Genomic DNA, 21,811 nt, shown 5'->3' with positions numbered 1-21,811 from the left:
GTTTATAAACAGTACGTCTTAATCGTAGAGGCGTACAGAACGCAAGAATTGGTCAGAAAAACAATTAATTGATCTTTAAGTCATTTCGCGAAATGATAGATAAGATTTCTAATGAGCACTTTCAAATTTGGATAAGGCCAACAACATTTTGAGTGTATTATAGATTGTACTTTGAAGTCTGATTATTTGGAGTTGGAAAAAAATCGTAACTTTTTAGATTTTATTCTGAAAGGCAGGGTGGATATAGTATTAATTTTTTTCTGTCTTGACCACGCTGGAAGCCGGGGAAGGAAAACCTTTTTTTTTTTTCCTTCCTTTAATGGACACAACTGGCTTTCCCAAAATACTCAAACGGTGACAGAGCTACGTGTACTACTTAGCATAGCAGTTTAATGTATTTAAAATTTGCGCCAAAGCTTTATCTAAATTACTTTTGCGGTTGTGTGTGTTTTTTTAATTTCCTGTCGGTGCGTCGGAGAAACTTTACTGGCGTGTATTTTCAAAATAGAGTCGCAGTCAGTGTGGAAAACAAGTTGACGAGTTCCAACCTTTCGTGTTGATTAATAGTTTTGTTTTCTTTTAACCATGCGAAATTTGAAATGTGTTGGATTACAAGTGTAGCGGACATGGAACACGACACCAGGATGGTCGAGGAATTCTAAAAGTGAAAAAAAAAAATGAGGCGTTTGGCAAACAAAGGAGGACACCTCTGTGGGACTGAACACAGCCGACAAATGGAGGAGGAATGCTTCCAAACAACAGGCTGGCTCACTTTTTCTTTTTAACACGGCCTCCCTTTTCTCCCTTGAATAACTCAGCCTGAACATGTCGGCCGGATTGTGGCGGTTGTTGGTGGTTTTCCTGCTCGGCGCTGGCGGCGGCTCGGCGGTTCCGTCCGACTGTAAATCGTACGACGAGCGTTCAAAAAGCGCAGGAAAAAGCCTGTCGTCCGACAGGAAAGTGGTGTGCAGCAACATGGAGCTCCATCAGGTGCTGAGCCCGGACTCCTTCCCCAACAGAACAGTCACACTGTGAGTACACCGCCTGTAAAACGGCTTATGTCCCAAATATTTAGGTTTTCTGTTCCGCATTAAAGACAAACTACAATGGCACTCAGAGGGCATTCTTTGCGTCAGGGATCACGTGATCACTTGAATAGAGGGTTTTCATGTGACGTGTCGGTCACGTCATTTTGTGTCCCACAATTGCAGAAGCTTCAGCGTTGGTGTGAAGAAGCCTCACGGCACCGTGGCACTGAGAGAGATCCGCCGCTACCAGAAATCCAGTGTTAACAGAATTTTATTTTATTTTATTCGGCAATAAAATTATATAAGAATACATAAAAATACTGCCAAGGATAACACAAGAGCGCTTCCAATACGGATGCTTATTTACACTGTGGTCCTCGAGCACCGAGCTGCTGATCCGCAAGCTGCCCTTCTAGCGCCTGGTGACAGAAATCGCTCAGGACTTCAAGACGACCTTCGCTTTCAGAGCTCCGCTGTGATGCTCTGCAGGAGGCCGGCGAAAGCTGACCTGGTCGGCAACTTCCGAGTTCACAATATCGCAGTGTGACACTGTCGGCCAGTTCGTTACATCACCACTAAATTCACTATATGGTATAAGATACGGATCCACTGAACCAACTGCTGCACCTCTATCACGATAAATAGCTTTATCTCGAGGATTTAAAGCATTGTAATAACTGTACATTCTCTCCATTTTCTATCACGCACCAGCCTCCTTGTAATCCAGAATGGAGACAGAACCTGTCCTGCAGCAAATCGGTCATGTGATTGAAAACCCTCTATACGGGGAACCCGAACATATGTATGTCACCAACCTTAGGGCGTCTGACTATATTGACGTCACTGATGACATCCCCTGCTTGGTAACCTATGGCGCTAACCCTATTATAATGTAGAATTTCTAAAGACCTCAGACCAGTGGTAGGGAAACGATCTACGATTTCGGTACCACATGTATGAATGTCGTTCGTTTTGGTCCAGCTATATTCTAATAGCCAAGTAGCCTCTGTGTCTGTGTGTGCGGTTTCAATCATGCAGAAGCCGGTGAGACCTGGTATTTGCCGTTTGGTATGCTTATGTATTTTGGGTTAAGCATGAATGCTGCAAAAATGGAAAGTTGATAGGACAAATATTTTTGGAGAAATTAGCAATGTTAGCATTGTTCTGCAATGAACCATGGGAGTTCAAGGGTTTTGGGGGTTTTAAATGTTATTGTGGTTCATGATAGTTTAACAGTGTTGTTTAGTGTTATTGATTTATTGTGTTTTTGTACAATTGGTTTAGTCAGTTTTGTTAAGTGTCATGTTGCCAGTACCATGAGTGAAATGTGTTTTGCGTTTGACGTCTTACGCCACTGTCTCTGTTTTTGCATGTCTAAAATTAAACACTCCTGCTTATGGCACAATACAGAAAATGCAACAAGCTCTGTGTGTGCGTGCTTGTGTGTAACTGCGACCACGGCAAAACTGGGGAGAGCTGACATTTGCTGTTTGGGACGCTTATGTATTTTGGGTCAAGGATGAATGCTGCCAAAATGGAACATTGATAGGACTCATATTTTTTTGAGAAGCTACAGATAATGGCAAACAACATTGGACATTCGTAACTACTTTCTGGACTCACACACCAGCAGGGGCAGTAAATCATCTTTATATTACAAGCGTGAGTGTGTGTGATTTTTATTTATTAAGTTCAGTGTAAGTACTTAATATGCTTGTAAAAACATTAAAAATACATGGATGACACAAGTGAAAACACTTAAAAAATTTCCATTCTGGTCCATTTAAAAATCAAATGACAAAATAGAAGTAGTAATAAAGGAAATAAGATTTGCATAATTTATTACCACCCTTGAAAAAATGTCAGCTACCTATTTTATAAACATGATCCAATCTAGAGCCCATGGATCCCCATAGGCTACACGCTAGAATCTCCCTTTATTTGTCCTATTGTGCTATTTTTTTATGTGTTTCTCATGTAATTCTCTTCAAGAATCATACATTGAATTTTATCAGCAGCACACTAAAAAAAAGTGTGGCGAGTCCTGAAAAAGGGGTAAATTTGTTCTCTCTGAGGCATCAAAATGTTAGGTGGCACTGTTTCAGTAAAAGGTACAGGAGTTGTGAATTAGCATTCACGAGAGGGCAATGATGACGCTTTTGAAAGCTTATGGCATAAATTCTAATCCAATTGCATTTTTTTGTCCGCAAATCTGACTGGTTAATCATGTGAGATTTCAGGCCGTATAATATCGAGTGTAAGGTCGCAAAATATTCAACCATTTCACATTTAATGTATTACTCCTCTCCCTGACTGGCCGTGTGAGCTGCTACGCAACACTGCCTAACGGTAAACCTCACTGACCAAATTACCTACAGGAAATTAAACCGTGCAAACAATGGAATTGGATTAGAATTGGAATAACCCCCTTGTGTCTAATGATTTGCGGACGTTGATGCTGGACTACTGTCACAAATATCCATTTTACCGGCAGCGTGTTAGCGGAGCAGAGGAGGGGGAGACCCGGTTCCACTCAGTGACAACAGAGACTTCCACTTTTCAGTCACCAAACATCAGAAAAATCTCCAGTAACATTAAGAAAAGTAGCTAGATTTGTTGCTAGTCACTTTTGAGAAAAAAAGTCATCAAGAGGGTTTGGAAAGTCACCAGATTTAGCGAGAAAGTTGCCAAGTTGGCAACACTGAATGTAAACACAAGCAACGCGAACTCACCCGTGAATAGCCCTGTACCGAACCGAACGTCCCATACCGAAACGGTTCAATACAAATACATGTATCATTACACCCTTATGCCTTATAGTAGATGAGTTCATGGCTCTGTTGTATAATGGAGTCCTGTTACCCATATCGATGTACTTCTGCCAAAACTGAATAATAATTTTGTATTGGGGGGTAGCATTTGATATTAGCAGCAGTTTCTGTCTCATCATGTCTGTTGGACTGGTTATTTCGGCATTTTGATGTAGTGATTGCTGTGGGCGATGTGTTTCTGACAGGTTTAATTCTGATGAAGTGTTTTTTTTTTAAAGCAAAACTTAAAATCATGATCCCGAATCTCTTTCTGGATCTTAAACCGTAATCTTAGGGGTTCTTTTCCGCTCCCTTTCTTATCACTGCAGTTGAAATTCCAAACAGTGGAACTGTATATAAGCCTCATTCACGGTTTGTTGGAAAATCCTGAATCCGTTCGTCTGTTTACCTTTGAACTTGTAAACATAAACAAATATGGCTCGCCAAGCTGGTGCTTGTTGACTATATATCACACTCTCATGGCTGCCTGCTAATGGTATAAATGTAAACCAGATGCAACAGTAGCCTCCAGTGTTCCTGCTATTTGCTGATACACGTATAGGAAGATATTTTGGCTGCACCATCACTGCCCACACTGAAGACAAACTTACTCGACCTCGCTTTGAGGTGTTTTATGGACGAGGTGACTGGCCATGTTGACGCTTGTGGTATTTTCCCAACAAGTTCTTGTACAATTGAAATAAGTCACTCAACAGAGAAATAATCAACTTTTCTAATCTGTTAATTGATTAAGGAAAATAGCAGAAAGCAAATCAAGATACTCAACCCAAGAGCAGCAGGAATACTATAATTCCGTGCATGCTGTATAATCATGTCTGAAACAGTGGCTCGGTACCCAAAGTATAGGTATTTCATAAAAAAAAAAAATCCAAACACACTGTTTGTAAATCTACTTACAATTTAAAATTGTTTTGTTTGAGAGGATTAATTGGTAGTTGCATGAAAAATTGTTGGTGTCCAGATTGATTTTTTTTTTCTAAGTTGGCTGGGATATGCATGAAATGGAATGCCAGTTTGGCATCTTGTTGGATTGATTGAACTCTTGGATTCTTGATGTCAGGGAAAACAATATCCATTGAAATGTAGTTTGAAATGTAAAGCTTTTTTCCTCTGTATTTAAAGCAGCCTTTACTTAAATTGGTAAATATACTGACTACCTTGAACTACAGTGTGGCAGTGCATTTTCGTGTTTTTGATAACCCATTTCATCACTGTTATGGTGGCACAACCCAGTATTGACTGTTGTGTCCAATGACAATTGAAGACATTAAACAACCGCTCTAGGCCAGAATGTTCACCCAACCTGCACCATGTAAAAATCTTGCACATGGGTAAACTCATTATTCATATCATGCAAGTTTCAAGTAGTTACCATTTGGAAAATGGTAATAATAGTGAAATTGCACTTGCCCAAAGGTTAAAATCTCATTCATGTCACAATTTTTTTTTTCTCCATATGCCACATTCTAGTCCAGGTCTCTGGTTATTTTTGTGTGGTCTCGGATGTCTGTCACATTTGAAATGCAAGTTGTTGAGCTCTTGGTTTTTGGGACTTGTTGGTTTGCAAATACATTTTGTGGTTTTGTATGAGGTTTGACTCTTTTTAGACTGATGGACTGGAAATTGAACCAAGTTTCTCAAGATGTATAATATGGAGGATGGCCTCTGCAGAAGAAGTATGTTATAAGTGGAGAACATCCAGTACCTCAGAGGAACACTTTTCAGTCTTTTGACCAAGCTTGTTGTTCTATGCTGGAGTTTTTGTTTCTTTCTTCATCTGATTCTTTGGTGGAATGTAACTATTCCCTGCAGACTGAAGTGTTTGTGAAACAGCAATTTATGATGACCGCTCAGTTTTTGGCTCTTAATTTATGACCTGTACAATAAGAGAGCTGTCTCAAGGAGGTACAGTGGGCCCTGTTTTTTTTTTTATGGCTTTCCCACAGTCTTGTGGCACGGACACAGCTGGTGTGGAATAAGCCAGGGGTCTGAAGTTGCTCTGTGAAACCTCCCTTGAACTTGAAATTTGGCTTTCAATCCCACCATGTTTAGCAATATGCTTTTCGCAGGGTTCCCATGGTCATATCTGCAGACACCATCCTGTGATATGGGATTTTAACTTTTTAGCAGAGGTGGGACGAAGTCAGTGGCGGCAGCTGGTCTGTCAAAGAGGAGAAGCTCATTGTCGGCTTACATCATAAAGTTTGTCAATTTATTTATATGTAAATTCAAAAATGGTGATAGCAGTTACTAGTTGCACAAGCATTTCACAGTTTATATCTCCATTACATGTAGTATTTCAGTATCCCTTCAGGGATTATAACACAAGTGTATTATTAATGTTTTGAAACAGAAATACCGTCAGAAATTTCAAGAAGCACATAGAACCTTTTTTATTAAACATACATAACCGAGCCTGACTGTTTCATGACTAGGGATGGGTATTGATAAGGTTTTATCTATATCGATGCCATTATCGATTCTGCTTATCGATCTGATTCCTTATCGATTCCCTTATCGATGCCTCGTGAATTTTGTACTAAAAGTAGGCTTTACAGGTTTTCTGTGTATTTCCTTGAGTCTTAAAGTAAATAAATATGAAATTAGTCACTGTATCCTTGATCTCTGGACATAAATAAAAATAAACAAAACTGTGTTTCGCTTTGAAATTATTAATTCAGACTAAATTCTATCGTTCTATCTTGACTTGTCAGAGAGCCGCGCAATGTTTGGAGCTGTGTGAACAGAGCGGAGGATGATTCTCGTTTCTTTCTCGCAACAAGACAGGAGTCCCAGTTAGTAACTTTAATCCGCACAAAAGTGAATCACAGCTCATATTCAGGGATGAAAGTGGTGAAAACAAAAAAAGCTGAAACCCAAAATTACCCCCCAACACCACCTGCACGAAATTGTTTCAATTCTAGAAGCTCTGAAATGCAATCTGGGACTATTCCAGACAATAAACTGGAGTGAGTGCTGAATCCATTTAGGTGAGAAAAAAAATACAACTTTCCTTATTCAGATTCATTCCAGTAGTATTCTGCTCTTACTAGGATGCAGCAGTTTCTAGTTTGGCAGATAGTTCTGGAGGAAATCACTGAAGAAATTAACAAACTGAAAATATGGTTTGACCGAAACAAACTGTCATTAAACTTAAATAAGACAAGGATGAAATGGAGGTTTGAGATTCACTAGGTATTCACAGGAAACATTTATTTCTGTATGTATTTATTTATTTATTTATGTTAGTTGCTATTATATATTTTCTGTTGTGTTTCTATTCAGGTTCTTTTGGTCTCTTTCTCTAAAATTGTATATAATAATCATTAGATTATTAATATATAAGCAAAAATAAATTTAAGGAAAATTACAATTTGAAAACAAATGCACCCGAATGTGATGACGGCTGCAATTGCTAAATGCTAACTTTTAACATTGAAAATGCCATAGACATGCTAACGCGTTAGCATCGCTCCCGTTTTTAAGTTATAAAATACATCTATCAACTGTTTCAGAAGACCATAACAGGTCGGTTTAACATAGAAAAGGTAAATAATACTCACAGACGTATGCTCTTTAGGGTTTTAGCGGGGGAAAATTAAGCGAAAGAAAGAAATAAACGAAGCAATCGACCGAAGCATTGCTTCAATCTGCGAACCACGTTTCGATTGGTTCAAGGTTCAAAGCAAAGCCGCGCTGCAGAAAAGTTGATTAAGGACCCGCTGCAGGGTCTGTAATCAATGTAGAGAAATGATCATTTTCCTGACAAACACCCGCCAAAACAACGGCCACTCTCACATCACGTGTAATCCAGTGTGCTTCTCTGTGTGCCTTTAAAACAGACTGAATTATAGTGCACGCAAAACACTTTGGCATACATTTAAAAATGCATAAATACGCAAAAATGTGCAAATGAATTCTCACATTCCTATAGCTGTCATTTAAAACGGGATTCAGCCTTTTGACTGATTATTAAGTTATTGTGCAGAACTCCAGCATCCAGGCCCGCCCACAGCTCCATTCACCCCCAGAGATGCTCAGCATCCAGGAGCATGACAAAATCGTGGCTTTGTCCAACGACCATCGCATTTCGTGGCAATGAAAAAAACCTTTCCAGGCAGTTCTATTGAAGTGAACGAATGCTCGGTTTGTACAGGAAAATGCACTGACCACAGGCCGTATGAGAACAAGATATAAAAAAACATAACAAAATAGTCAGTCGATTAGTGATAAGTAGCTGATTCTGAATGAACTTGTGTTCAAAATAAATGTGTTCGAATGCATTTATGGTCAATGAAATGATAACAAACTGTACATATTTGACCATTTAATTTTTTTTGACATTTTAGGGGAAGCTGAGCTTCCCTTGCAGTCTTTGAGAAACCTCCTCTGGACAAAGTCACCATCAAGTCACTCTCAAGTCATGGATCAGCAAGTCTCAAGTCATAATGACTACCACTTGTTTGCAAGCTGACTTGAGACTTGACTTGGGACTTGCAGATTGATGACTTACAGTGACTTCATCCCACCTCTGGTTTTTAGAGGGTTGTACGGATGTTTTATCATATTTAAAGAAATTTAAACTGCCAAATGTTGGGGACCATGAGTTGTAATTTGCAAAACTTGTGAATTTTTCTCAACCGTATGAACATGCATTAGTAAATTTGGGGGGTGGGGTGGATGTCTGTCTATTTGAGCTACACTGCTTTGGAACAGTTCTAGTTTGTTAAAGGAGTTTCTGCTTGGCAGTATAGTTCATTTGCCATGATTATCAGTTTGTCAGGTGAGGCGCCTTCCTGTGGTAATTAAAGACTTTGTCAGAAATTGTCAGGTTTGTCTGTCTCAGTTGATCATGGAGTATTTTCTCAACAACTGCTTGGCTTTAAAGTTTGTCAAAACCACCAGGGTCATTGGTTTTACTTCGTGCTCTTGTAGTGTGTGTACATGGAGCAGTTAAGCACTTATTCATTTTTCCGAAAGTAATTGATTGTTAAATTCGATTACCCTGTCATTGAATGTATGCAGTCATTGAGTACATTTTTCTTATAGCTGACGCGTTGAATGCCTCTCTGTAGGGGAAATACGCGATCTGTGCATTTCCTGGATTTGTGCTCTCAACTCACACTGCAAGCTGAGGTAATCAGAGATGTATTGACGCTGTAGTTTAGGAGGCATATTCATGCAGTCACTGATCGGGAGATTATAGTTTAGGTCGGAGAGCAGATTGTCCATTAGCAAAAATGCCAATACTTCAATCCCTAACTCCTTGGACTGTTTCGAAGCGCCCATTGAGCAAGACATTAAACTCCTAATTACGTTTGGTCTCTAACTCAGCTGGAATTTCCTAAAAAGTCAATGTTTTTTGCAATAATTGTGAAAGCCTATGTCAATATTTAGAAATTGCCTTCCTTTGCAAATACATAGCTGCATCAGAAATTGTCCCTGTAATGTTGCATTGAGAAATCACTTGCTGCCCAGCTTGTGTAATATTTGAAAGTGCTCCTAATTTATATACATAATAACTTGGTTTAAATATTTATACTCTGATCCCATCGGCCGATCATTTATCTTTTGTACATTTTTAAGCTTTGGTGGTAGTGCTGTTTGACAGGTGAAATATAGAAAGAGAAAGAATTTTCCCTCAGATTGACATCAGCAGTTTGGATTTATGAAGCAAAGATAATGAGTTTGAGTTGTTTTTCAACATAAAACACTTCTAAACAATTTCCTGGAAAAATTCATGGTTTGATTCAATCTTGTCGAGTTTGTTTTTACAAATGTTTGCAAACCACAATGTCGCTCTGACTTTAACCGTCAAATTCCTTGCTGTGCAGCTGCCGCTTTTATGTTAAAAATGTTTTTGTGAAGTGTATTGAGGAACATGACTTGATTTAGCTTTACACGTTTAAGTTTACTACCTGCGGCAATGAAGAAGGGCAGAAATGTTCAAAGCCACCTTTGGTTAATGCTCGTAATTTGGAATGACAATAATTTCAGTCTAAAGCTGGTGGTCCGCCAGGCCTATGTAACTAAGGGAAACCCTTAAGTCAACTTTTAGGCTATACTACCTGTTCATTTGGATTCCGGGCTGTGGTGCAGTAACTGGTGTACTGCTGAATATTAATGAGACTTTGTTACACCTTATCATCAAGAAAAGCTTGGCCACAGTGTCTTCCTTTGAGAATTTATTTGTTATTATTTATGTTTCTGTCTACAGACTTGCAGTTGGTTTTGCTTCCATAGCCGAATTGGAACCATCTATATTTAAGCTTTACTCAGCTCATATTTCGTTACAAGCCTTATTGTTGAATCAGGGTTCATTCACTGAAGCTCCTGGGTTAGACAAATAGGTGCACCTGGTTTTGGCCTCTAATGAACAACATGGATTTAGTGTCAGGGACAAAAACAGGGATTTCCTCCTTCGCTGCAGGAAAAGTTTGCTCAATATGATGACACATTGGAGTGCAGTATATTTTTTTGTTTTGAACGGCAGTGCAGCCTGTGAGGTATAGGATTGCATTCTCATCTGGTTTCCTTGAATCTGTGCTAAATTCAGGTCAGCCCTGTTGAGCAGTTTGACTTGAGAATATTAGTACAAAAATTCACCTGTGTGTGTTTGAAGTGAAATCGGGTTTCTATAAAATATGTATACAAAATTACTACCCATCTGTTACATTAATACCTTAATGCTGGTGTTGGCAAATGGGTTGTTGCTGTGTCCCAAAAGAAACCAGTAACAGGCCGCAACTTTGGAGAATTATGTGGCGTAGAGATTGTTTAAACAGGAGGCATTTTTATTATCATCCTACTGGTGTCTTTGTGGAGCAAAGAAATTAGATAACTTAAGAAATTACATTGGCAAGTCATGGTAACAAAGCGACTTGGATTGTGTAATGCAGCGGGTTTCCCTGGGCATCAGCCAACGCGCAAGTGCCTCAATGTTGAGGAACCCAGCAACTGGAAAAGGACAGGGAATTCCAAAGATAATTTTGCAGTCTTGAGGCTTCAAGCTCAGGTGACAAACATTCGGGAACCTTCATCAAGCAAGATGGGGGTGGAGTAACTGGTAGCTGGCCATTTTGTCGAGATGTACACAAAGATATACATCACTGCCAGCTTTCCAAAAAGCTGATGAATTCACTAATGCATGCCTCGGTTTTTTATTCTGCTTCCTGTTCATAAACTCACTAAAGTGGCTTGCTTCAGCTATTCTACTTACATGTCTGCAGTGTGTGTTTACTAAAATTGTTTGTTGTAATCAGCAGTATTACTTCGCTTTTACCAGCAGTAGAGCGTAAACATGCCTAGCTTTTGCAGTTGAAGCAGTTTGCAGTATGGCAAGGTTTTACGCCTGTCATTGAGAGAGTCAGAGAGTTTTTGAAGGATGGGAATTATGCAGAGGTGGAAGAGATGGAAAGAGGGTTTATTAAAAATAATTTCCTTCCAAATATTATGGTGTCTATTTATTTTTCATCTGATAAAATTTTGTTTAAGTCACTTGGGACATTCGGTCAGAGCTCGAAAGAGGCAATGGTACAAAATGACAAAAAGCGCCAGGCTCAGCAGTTGTATTATTATCTATTTAACTTTGCTGAAGTGAGTCGGGGCATTCTTTTTTCAAAGTCCAAGTTGCATTGAAGTCGATAAAAATAAGGTATAGAAAATATTAATAAAACCAATGATCCCAGGTCTGCGTCTGCCTTCAAATGTCATCATCCCTCTCCAGTTTTCCTTGGAATTTGTTCACTTTTTCTGGAGATGTCTTGCATGCTGACAATCAAATCTGGCTGAAAAGTATTAGAATGAGGAAAAAACCTGTTGAGGAACCCAATGAAGTATGTTTTTTGAAGTATGCAGCCTCATTTTGGCATCATAGCCTTTCATGAAATCTTTGCTCATTACAGAATGGAGCTCAGTCTCATGTACGTGCAGGCTAACTGATTTTCTTGTTTTGTTGAACTCTATTCAGTGGACATGTCTGTCCCTGTGCTGTTTGCTAGATGGTCTCACGTTACATAGATTATTGCGCAGGGTCATTTGCATTTGTTTTGATGGCCCCAGGCCTTTCTTGATAGCTTGAACAAAAATGTCCTAGGTCTGGGATCTGTGCCAATGATCTACTGAGCCATTTTTCCAACTGTTGGCAGATCTTTCCTGTCAGCAGCCCTGCAGCTGGTGTTCCACACTGTTGCACAGTAGGAGCAGTCACTTTCCAGGGTGTAGAAGCAGAAACTGACCAGCAGCTGTTGTTGTAGTTGAGCATTTATTCCCCCGGCTTTCTCAAGACAAAGACGCACTGTTGAGCGTGAATCACAAGGTGGGAACTATTCAGGGTGCTATATAAGGTCCTACGTCATGTAGTTCCTGAATGGACAAACCTGCTTACTTTGTATGTCCTCTGTGCTGGGTATATGTTCTCACTGTCTACATGTTCCACAACTTAATAGCTTTCACCTGATGCTTAAATGATTTGGACAGCCAACACTCTGAAATACTTAAAGTTCAGAGGAGCTACCTCAGTGACATTAAGGACCTGGGCTACCAATTTGGGCTACCTGAGTTCAGTTCCCATCATGCTACCTGTCTGTGTCCTTTGACAAGACACTTAATGTGCATTGTCCCTGTGCGCACAGGTGAGAATTGGTACTGGCCTTGGCTGGGGAAGTAATATTCCTTAAAGTATCATTATGCTTTGTGAATTGGCAACCAAGTATTGTGATATGTTTCTTATTGACTGGCGTCCCTTCACGGAGTAGTCATGGAACTCAGGCCCAGTTTCATAAAGCAACCTAATCTTTCAGTCTACTAGTTTTTTTTAGTGGACTACAGTTAATCACCCAACATTATCCGTCTAATCACCATTTCACATCAATGGCAAAACTTGTAGATTAGCTGTCTTACTTTAGTCGACTGTTTTCACAGGCACAACGGCCTTGCACGTACTGTTGTCGAGAGACGGCTCTGTGCATGACAGTTTTGTTTACTTCGGGGTTTGTCGTTGTCATGAACTATCCAGCCTTTGTTTCGTTAACTGGCTTTATTAACATTTACGGACCCATACAAACTGCAGAGTGACGTGCTTAGCACTTAGCCTAGCAGTTTCACTCTTCAGTTTCTTCTTCTACACTTTCATCAACCTTTTTGTGCACACAATGCTGCTCAGCATAACAGCGACACCGGTGGCTCGTGTGAGAACTGTCACAAACACATTATGACAGTCGTCTGCTGCAACCACTGTCAAAGCAGAGGAAGTTCTCCTTTTGAAGGGAAGTTTTATCAACTAAAATAAGATTAGCCTCCTCTGTACCAGTCTAAAAAGTTTAGTCGGGTAATATGAAACTTTAGCCGACTAAGCGCTTCTTTGCAACAACTAACGTCAAAAAACGAGTCAACTAAGTGAGTTTATTCGACTAAAGATTAGGTTGCTTCATGAACCCGGGCCCTAATCATCTTCGTGCAATGGATTCTGGAGATAAACTCCAGCACTAATGAGCCTCAGGCTTGTGGAACTTATTTTCTTGTGCTCTACAGTGACGTTGTTCAATGGCTGTTTTTCCATCTGTATTATATAGTCATACACTAACAGATAACATGTACACCAGCAGTGATGGATTTTTCAGTCTTGTTCATTGCGAAACATGCCAACTGTTTGTCTGCACTCTCTTGAAACAACAGGGAGCCAAGCAGCAAATGTCCAGTAAGTCGACTGTCCGACCCTGGAATAAAATATCCCGTCAACACCATATAATTACTCCAATCTGGTCTGGATTGTGGGTGTCACTAGCATGCATGTCTCACACCACATCCCCTCCCTGGAAGCCAAAAACACATGCTAACCACAAGGCGCTGTTCAGTTTTTTTTGTGAGGAATTAGCAGTATTGTTGGTTTACTAGACCCTTGGGGAGCAGTGTGAAAGACCTTTAGGGACTCTTGGGGACATGGGGTGTGTGAGGTGGAGTTCCAGCAGTAAATCAGATTGGGTAATTTAACCCTCAGCAATAAAATCGACTTTACTATTAAGCTAGGAAGTAATAAAGAATCCACACTTGGGTTTGGAGGGTTTCTGAAACTGTTGTGGTGTTGAAATTGAAAATAATGACTGATTTTTCTCAGAAGAGAATGTCATGGTGCTTGGTTTTAAAGAATTAATGATTTGTTTTTCATTGCTAAATTGATATGATGCTTTAATGGATTGGTTTAAAATATTGCAGCGACGAATAATCCAACATGTAATATTGACCCAGTTCTTAAATACATTTAAGAGAATTGCCACATTGCTTTCGTATAGTGTTGGGGTTGTCAACATCAAGCTGGACGTCTGTAATCGGTGATTTATGGTATGATTTAAGTTGGATTGTTCTGTTAGGTTTTAGCTACCAGTCTCGAGTGATCAAAAGCTGTCCATTTAACTGGGGGCAGGGCTGAAATTCAAGTTGTTTGTACTTTGAACTCCCATTCTTGTCGTCGGGAATGTTCTGTACCTGCAAACCAAGGGAAAATATTTAGACTTCTTAATATTCTAAACATTCAGCAAGTAACTGTGTGTATTCTTCAACCTGATAATGCATGTTCAAACATTAAAATTATGTAACACAGTTGTTGTGAAAATTTCAAGCATATTTAAATCCGTTCTTGTGCACACAATTTCTCAATGCAAGAAAACAAAAATATTGTAATTTCTGGAGTTTTACAGATTCAAACACTGCACACTTATTTATAGTATTTCTGCTCAATAAATGATGTTCACCCAGTGGAAGCACTTTGTTGTATTATTTTGTAATTCTTTGCGCTTATATATATTTATTTCCCCCACAGAATTTTAAGCAACAATAAGATTGGAGAACTCAAAAATGGATCCTTCACAGGATTGTCAACTCTGGAAAGATTGTAAGTATTACTGTTATTTCCCGTCTGTGTGTGGGTTGCATGTGTACCAGGGTCATGTATAGTGTTGCAACAAACAATTATTTCCATAATTGATTAATCGATTATGGAAATAACCCAAGATAGTGCCTTTAACTGTCTTCATTTGTCCACAACTCAAATATTTAGATTTGTGGCAGCGAGGAGAAAAAGAAACTAACAAAATAACCAAGCAAGTGCTCACATTTAAGAAGCTGAAATCAGAGATTTTAGATATATAAAAAGACTCAAAACAATTAATCAGTTAATCAATTAATCACTCAAAATAGTTAATTGAGTAGTCAATGAATAATAGATTGATTGTTGTAGCTCTAGCCACTCCATTTCCAATCATGACATTTTTTAATTGATTGGATTTGCACCATATCAAAGTAAATTAATTTTTTTAAACATATTTGTATCTACATTGTAAGCATGTAATTTATGTGAATTTCAATCATCTAAGGATCTTACCATTGTTGGCATTGTCGTAGCTATACTGTATTAGCTGTAATTATCCATCACTCGACAAATCCACCTTGGGATTGTGGAGTAGGAGTTTTTAAAAATCCATTTTTACTTCATGCCAGAGGCACATCCAGGTCATCGGAAGTAGGTTGACATACACACATTGCACCTAGACTTAGTTTAAAGTATCAATGGAAGGCTTTAGACAGCAGTTGAAAAGACTAATTATAGATACAGGCCAGAGGGCTGATGACATACAATAAGTATTTTGGGGGAACCGCCTATTTACAAGGGGCAATCTCCCCTATAGGTGCAGTAATACCAAACAAATATAATCTTGTTGTTGTTTGTCAAAGCTACAGAGTCACTTGACTTGATAAAATATGGAGTATTTTGGAAAAGATGGTAAGGGAGATAGACTGTCACATGGGGAAGACATTTCCTGGTCATGCTGTGTTTGTTATGTTAATTTTAAATACACACTTGAAGAATTTCTTGAGCAATCAAGAAATGTTTATCATGTCCTGCAAAGCTGGGATTTGGAAGGTCATAGGAAGATTTCATGAAATTAGTTGTGGGCCTCCACACACTGGCCACGGGTGATTTATTACTCTGGAATGACTTAATGCCGATAAAATAACCAGACCATTAATGGCCCTGCTTTTACCCAAGGCTATAATAACAGATGACTGCACTGACATGGAATTCTCATGGCATGTTTCCAATGTCACTCTTCCCAGCGTGGTTGAAAACACCAGAAATATCAGCATTCTGTGAGGCCATGTTGGTCACACTGAGGCTTTTGGTATGAATTCAGTAATGATGGCCATGGAACAGAAGATAAGTTGAAACAATATGGACTGATGCTACATAAAGGATTTTAGGCTCTCTTTGTCTGTTACAGGTTGGGGGTGGAAAAAGAACAACACACTCTATTCTGGAGCCTCTCTTTCTTCTTGGCATTCTTGATTTATGACCGATTCCTAGCCGTAGGGATGCACTGATACCAATGCCAGTATTAGGTCAGCCACACCTTTGTGTAATTGTACTTGTAGTTGTACATCTTCTCCATTATGACACACCAGTGCTACTTCAAGCTAATTATCCTTTTGTTTGTTAGACATGTAGAGAAATGATGAAGAATGGAAGCGGTGTCAAAATATTTCAGAATAAACACACCACAACAGTAGGTCAAAGCCAGTGGATCACTTTTGTTGACGAGATGTCTGTCATTGAAAATACGGGGTTTTGTCAGCATCTTGGTGTGATGGAGACACTTAGACACTCTTAGATGTTGTCACACAAAAATTGTCTTACAAATGATGCTCAACTTTGTGAAAAGGTACATTAGCAGTGTGACTGAATTGCAAAGGAATGCAACATTATTTAGTTTTCATATTGTGCTCTGTGTTGCCAAATACCTTCATGTAAATGCTTGTATTTGTTCTGAAAAAAAAATGTGGTGTCTGTGCATCCTTATGTATATAATTTGAATATTGTCAAAAAAACAAAACAGAAACACTTTATGTCCATTGACTTCTCCTGTTTTACTCAGTCACCACAGTGGCACCTGTGTGAATCTGCATGTTGATTTGGCACAAGTTGTCTCGTCTTTCCTGATGCAGATGTACAGTAGTGTTCAGAATAATAGTAGTGCTATGTGACTAAAAAGATGAATCCAGGTTTTGAGTATATTTCTTCGTGTTACATGGGAAACAAGGTACCAGTAGATTCTCAAATCCAACAAGACCAAGCATTCATGATATGCACACTCTTAAGGCTATGAAATTGGGCTGTTAGTAAAAAAAAAAAAAGTAGAAAAGGGGGTGTTCACAATAATAGTAGTGTGGCATTCAGTCAGTGAGTTCGTCAAAAAAAAAAACAGAGATGCGTGGAAGAAAACAGAAAACAACCATCAAAATGGATAGAAGAATAACCAGAATGGCAAAGGCTCACCTATTGATCAGCTCCAGGATGATCAAAGGCAGTCTGGAGTTACCTGTAAGTGCTGTGACAGTTAGAAGACACCTGTGTGAAGCTAATTTATTTGCAAGAATCCCCTTGCAAAGTCCCTCTGTTAAATAAAAGACGTGCAGAAGAGGTTACAGTTTGCCAAAGATCACATCTACTGGCCTAAAGAGAAATGGAGGAATATTTTGTGGACTGATGAGAGTAAAATTGTTCTTTTTGGGTCCAAGGGCCACAGAGACGACCCCCAAACTCTGAATTCAAGTCACAGTTCACAGTGAAGACAGTGAAGCATGGTGGTGCAAGCATCATGATATGGGCATGTTTCTCCTACTATGGTGTTGGGCCTATATATCACATACTGGGTATCATGCATCAGTTTGGATATGTCAAAATACTTGAAGAGGTAATGTTGCCTCATGCTGAAGAGGACATGCCCTTGAAATGGGTGTTTCAAGAAGACAGTGACCCCAAGCACACTAGTAAACGGGCAAAATCTTGGTTCCAAACCAACAAAATTAATGCCTCGCAGATGTGAAGAAATCATGAAAAACTGTGGTTATACAACTAAATACTCGTTAAGTGATTCACAGGATTGCTAAAAAAGCAGTTTGAACATAATAGTTTTGAGTTTGTAGCGTCAACAGCAGATGCTACTATTATTGTGAACACCCCCTTTTCTACTTTGTTTTTTTTACTAATAGCCCAATTTCATAGCCTTAAGAGTGTGCATATCATGAATGCTTGGTCTTGTTGGATTTGTGAGAATCTACTGAATCTACTGGTACCTTGTTTCCCATTTAACAATAAGAAATATACTCAAAACCTGGATTAACCTTTTTAGTCACATAGCACTACTATTATTCTGAACACTACTGTACAAGTAGAGTGGAGCACAGGTGGTCTTGGTCCACCCTAACATTTCCCAAATTTGTGCTTGCATCTTCTTGGGAGGCAAACGTCACTTCTAAAGATGCCTCTGTGACCAAAGTGGAAGCCCAAACATGTTTACTGGCCAACACATATGCAGACATATGCAAAAGTTAACAAGATCCAGTCCAACGTCAGGAAGTTACCTTCTTTTTTTTTTTCTTTTTTTTTTACAGAATGTCACAGTCTGTGGAAGCATAACTGGGGGCAAATTGTCTGCATTAATTTTATGTCTGAAAGGGTTTTACTTTTCTGGGTGTTGCTGTTTTCTAACTATGTGATTTTAACTTGGGACAAGGTAATGGAGCTCTCTGCTATCTTGGCCATACTGTTGACCTGACCAAAACTGGAATTGAGAAGCTTTAGACTTGCATGACTGAACACACCACCGTACCAAAGATGTCTCTCATTAAGTGCTACTAATATATCCTGGTAGCAAAAACAACAAAGGCCTTGTCCACACAGAAACAGCCAGAATGTTTTTCTTTGTCATTTTCAAAAAGTGTTCCATATACATGGCACCATTTCATGAACTATCTGCCTACACATGAAATCTTTGAAAACGCTGTGGTATATATGCCAGATCTGTATGTAGCACTGTAAATGTTGTCACACAAAAATGGAGATGATGATGTGGAGCATGCACAATATGAAGTTGAACTTCTACTTCGAGCCAGACTGGATTATAAATCGACTAAACTACAAGAGAAAGTTGAGCGGAAACATATGGACACGCTTCAGGCACAGTATCCGAGACATTTGACAGAGAAAGACGTGACATCTTGCGGCCGGGGTTAAGGCAAAGATTTGAGATGAAGGGCTATGACATCATCATTTTGCAAAAGTTGCGCATTGGTTGAACACTTGAAAATGCAAAGGTGCCTTTTTGAGATTTATCCAGTCTGGGACCCATTTTCAAGCTCTGAAAATGGTGGGACCATGTGGATGAAATTCTGATTTGATGCAGATACACCTAAACATGTTGCCATGTGGACGGGCCTAAAAGTTTGATTTTGGCCAATGTTCATTTAAAGTATCCCTCCAAGCACCATCTTGGGCCAAAAAGCTGACCATTAATATGGCATTAATCTATCAATTACTTAAGGATTTGCAGGTGATTTAACTTCTGAAATTCATTCCATTAGCATTTAAAGCTGAGGTCTGATGGATAAAATTTAAGAAATCTTTCAAGGCTTCACTGTATTTTATGATCTGGTTGATCTGGCCATAAACTCCATTTTGACTGTTGTGATGTTGATTTACAGCCTATTTTTTATCGAGAAACAGCTTGCATTGACACCCTTCACTCTTCCACCCTCACCCCAGTGAAGTAAGCTTGCTTACTTTGTTATTATAATGAGGCACGCAAAGGCCAAAAGTGTCAGCAGCTCAATTCCCACCCACACAGAATGTACGTTGAATGTTTTGTCTTTCTGAGATGCCCCAGTGCGTTCCTTCTAACTTTCTTTCTTTTACCCTGAACTATCCAGGAGTACTCCGTCTTGCCTTTGACCCCTTCTTTCTGCTGCCATCACAGCTTTTCTTTTGGTGCACAAAGAAACGTGCTTGTTTGGCCCCGTTACGCACTTGTGAGCGCCGCGACAGCAGCTGTTTGTGAGCTCATGGGTAGAGAATTGATTGCGCCTGTCCGGCACTTTGCATGAAATTGCAAAGTAAGTGTGGAGCCCGCTGAGTTTTTACAGGGCCAAAGGTGTCCCTGCTTGGAAATGAGCCACACAAAATCTCCATTATGTCTCCCTTCATAGAACAAGCTAGTCAACCGTCACATGCTAATTCTTTCTCAAATCCGCTGCTGCAGGGGAATGTTTGTTGCATACCCCCGTTTGCATTTGCAACTAAATTTTCATTATCTTGACAACCCCACTTCGCGTATGAAAATATTAGTGTTTAAGGAATGTGAAACTTCTGTTTCTGAGAGGGAGGTGAAGACAAATGGACACGCAACTCTGGTAATATGGGTCCAACTGCACATCTTTTGAATTGAATTATTTCTGTTGATATTTAATCAGGGACCTGGTGCTCTTGTCTGTTCCTATCAGCGAGGTGAACACAAAGGGAGACACAAGTATTGTAATTTGGTGCCAACTGCCCAACTTTTGAACTTTTTGTCCTGTTTAATGTGAGAATATTGGATTGAATTTGTTGTATGACCTTCATTCATTCGTGTACAAGATCATGTGAAATATCATGGGGTTTGCGTGGACTTATCTTCCTAAAGAATCATGTGGAAACCTTGTGGTGTTAATCAAGCATAGCTCCTTTATATGAGAAAGAAAACTCAGGTGTTTTAGGGATCTGCGCACCATTGGGATTGCTGACAGAAACCTATTAAATGCGAGTTGAAGCTCACACAATATGGTCAATTCTCAGGCAGGTGACGTGCACTTGGGCTTCACAGTAAAAACGTAGTCGAAAAGAAAACTGGTTTCACTCGCGCCCCCCCCCCCCCCAAATATGTAACTTATGCATAAACGTAATGTCAGTCAACATTAAAATTGCGCCGCTTACCTGAATGATTTTTGCTTGTTTCACCTTTGTAAAAAAGGTGAGACGAGCCTTTGTAGAGGAGAAAGTGCTAGAAGGATGATATTGGATTTTGCAGTGAACACAGTTGAGAAGTAAATCCATTTTATGGGTTCTGTCGGGCTTATTATCTATTAACAAGGAACAATCCATCATTCTGTTCAGCTCAAAGTGTGTTTCACAACATCGGTTTCTCTCTTTAGTAGGAATGACATTTTCAGGGAGGAGAAGGAAAAAAGGACTTTAAACCAAACTTACTAAACTTGAGTTCATTTTGTTTTATTTTCAGCTTTTAGCAATGCATTGAGTGACTGTTAATAGGACTTGGAACTATGTCACCAGGTATTTTAAGACTAATCTATTCATAAAACAAAGCAGTTTCTCATATGTGGAATTAAAAGGTGCTAATTCATGGCCGGTCACTTTGCATTTTGTGACGTTTAAGATGGCAGTCACCAACTGTTACTGTATACAAATGAGTGACACCAGTAAGGAAGTGCCATTCTAATCCAATCACATTTTTTCCACGAATCTGATTGATTAATCATGTGAGATTTCAGACCATAAAATATCAAATAGACGGTGACAAAATATTCAACCATTTTACATTTGATGTATTACTCCCCGCCCTGACCGCGTTGTTGCGCAGGTGTCAACAATGGCGCTATCAGCAGAGTGAAAGAAACTAGTGCGACGGTGATGCCGAAATGTATGGATTTAATGGCTTTAACTAGATTGATTGGTGGATTTAACTCAATGCAGCTGAAGAGATGGAGAAATCTGTGGGTCTGCTCACAGAATTTCCAGTTTAGCATGAAGACGCTATTACTACGTTAAGCTTTTGACGAGCCGACCACACCCTTTCACAACGATTCGCCAACCGAATTACTCACAGAAAAATAAACTGTGCAAACGATGGAATTGGATTAGAATGGGAATAACCCTGTTGTGTCTGATGATTTGCGGAAGTTCATGTGTAGCATCAGTTCGATTGATATTGACAGTAGCAGAGGAACTGACTTCTTGTGTTGATTCAGAGGAATGTTAAAAACCATCACTGGAAGAAGAGGTAACCTTCAAAATAAATGGGCACCTCCACCAAAAGTAAGTAAATGTATAGACTGAAGGTGGCAGTATAT

The 21,811-nt window shown here is 39.4% G+C and overlaps 1 protein-coding gene across 1 annotated transcript in view; it reads left to right on the top strand.

Moving 5' to 3' along the window:
• Positions 1–303: 303 nt before the first annotated feature.
• adgra3 (adhesion G protein-coupled receptor A3) overlaps positions 304–21,811 on the top strand; it is a 45,872-nt gene continuing 24,364 nt past the window's right edge. The window contains exons 1-2 of the mRNA XM_034164686.1: positions 304–1,031; positions 14,676–14,747. Coding sequence (XP_034020577.1) covers positions 826–1,031; positions 14,676–14,747 — 278 coding nt within the window. The 5' untranslated portion in view covers positions 304–825. The remainder of the gene's footprint in view (positions 1,032–14,675; positions 14,748–21,811) is intronic.

This window comes from Thalassophryne amazonica, chromosome 23, assembly GCF_902500255.1.
Source record: "Thalassophryne amazonica chromosome 23, fThaAma1.1, whole genome shotgun sequence".
Taxonomy (NCBI): domain Eukaryota; kingdom Metazoa; phylum Chordata; class Actinopteri; order Batrachoidiformes; family Batrachoididae; genus Thalassophryne; species Thalassophryne amazonica.
Note: the sequence above shows the minus strand (reverse complement) of the source record. Positions and strands in the feature narration are given on the sequence as shown.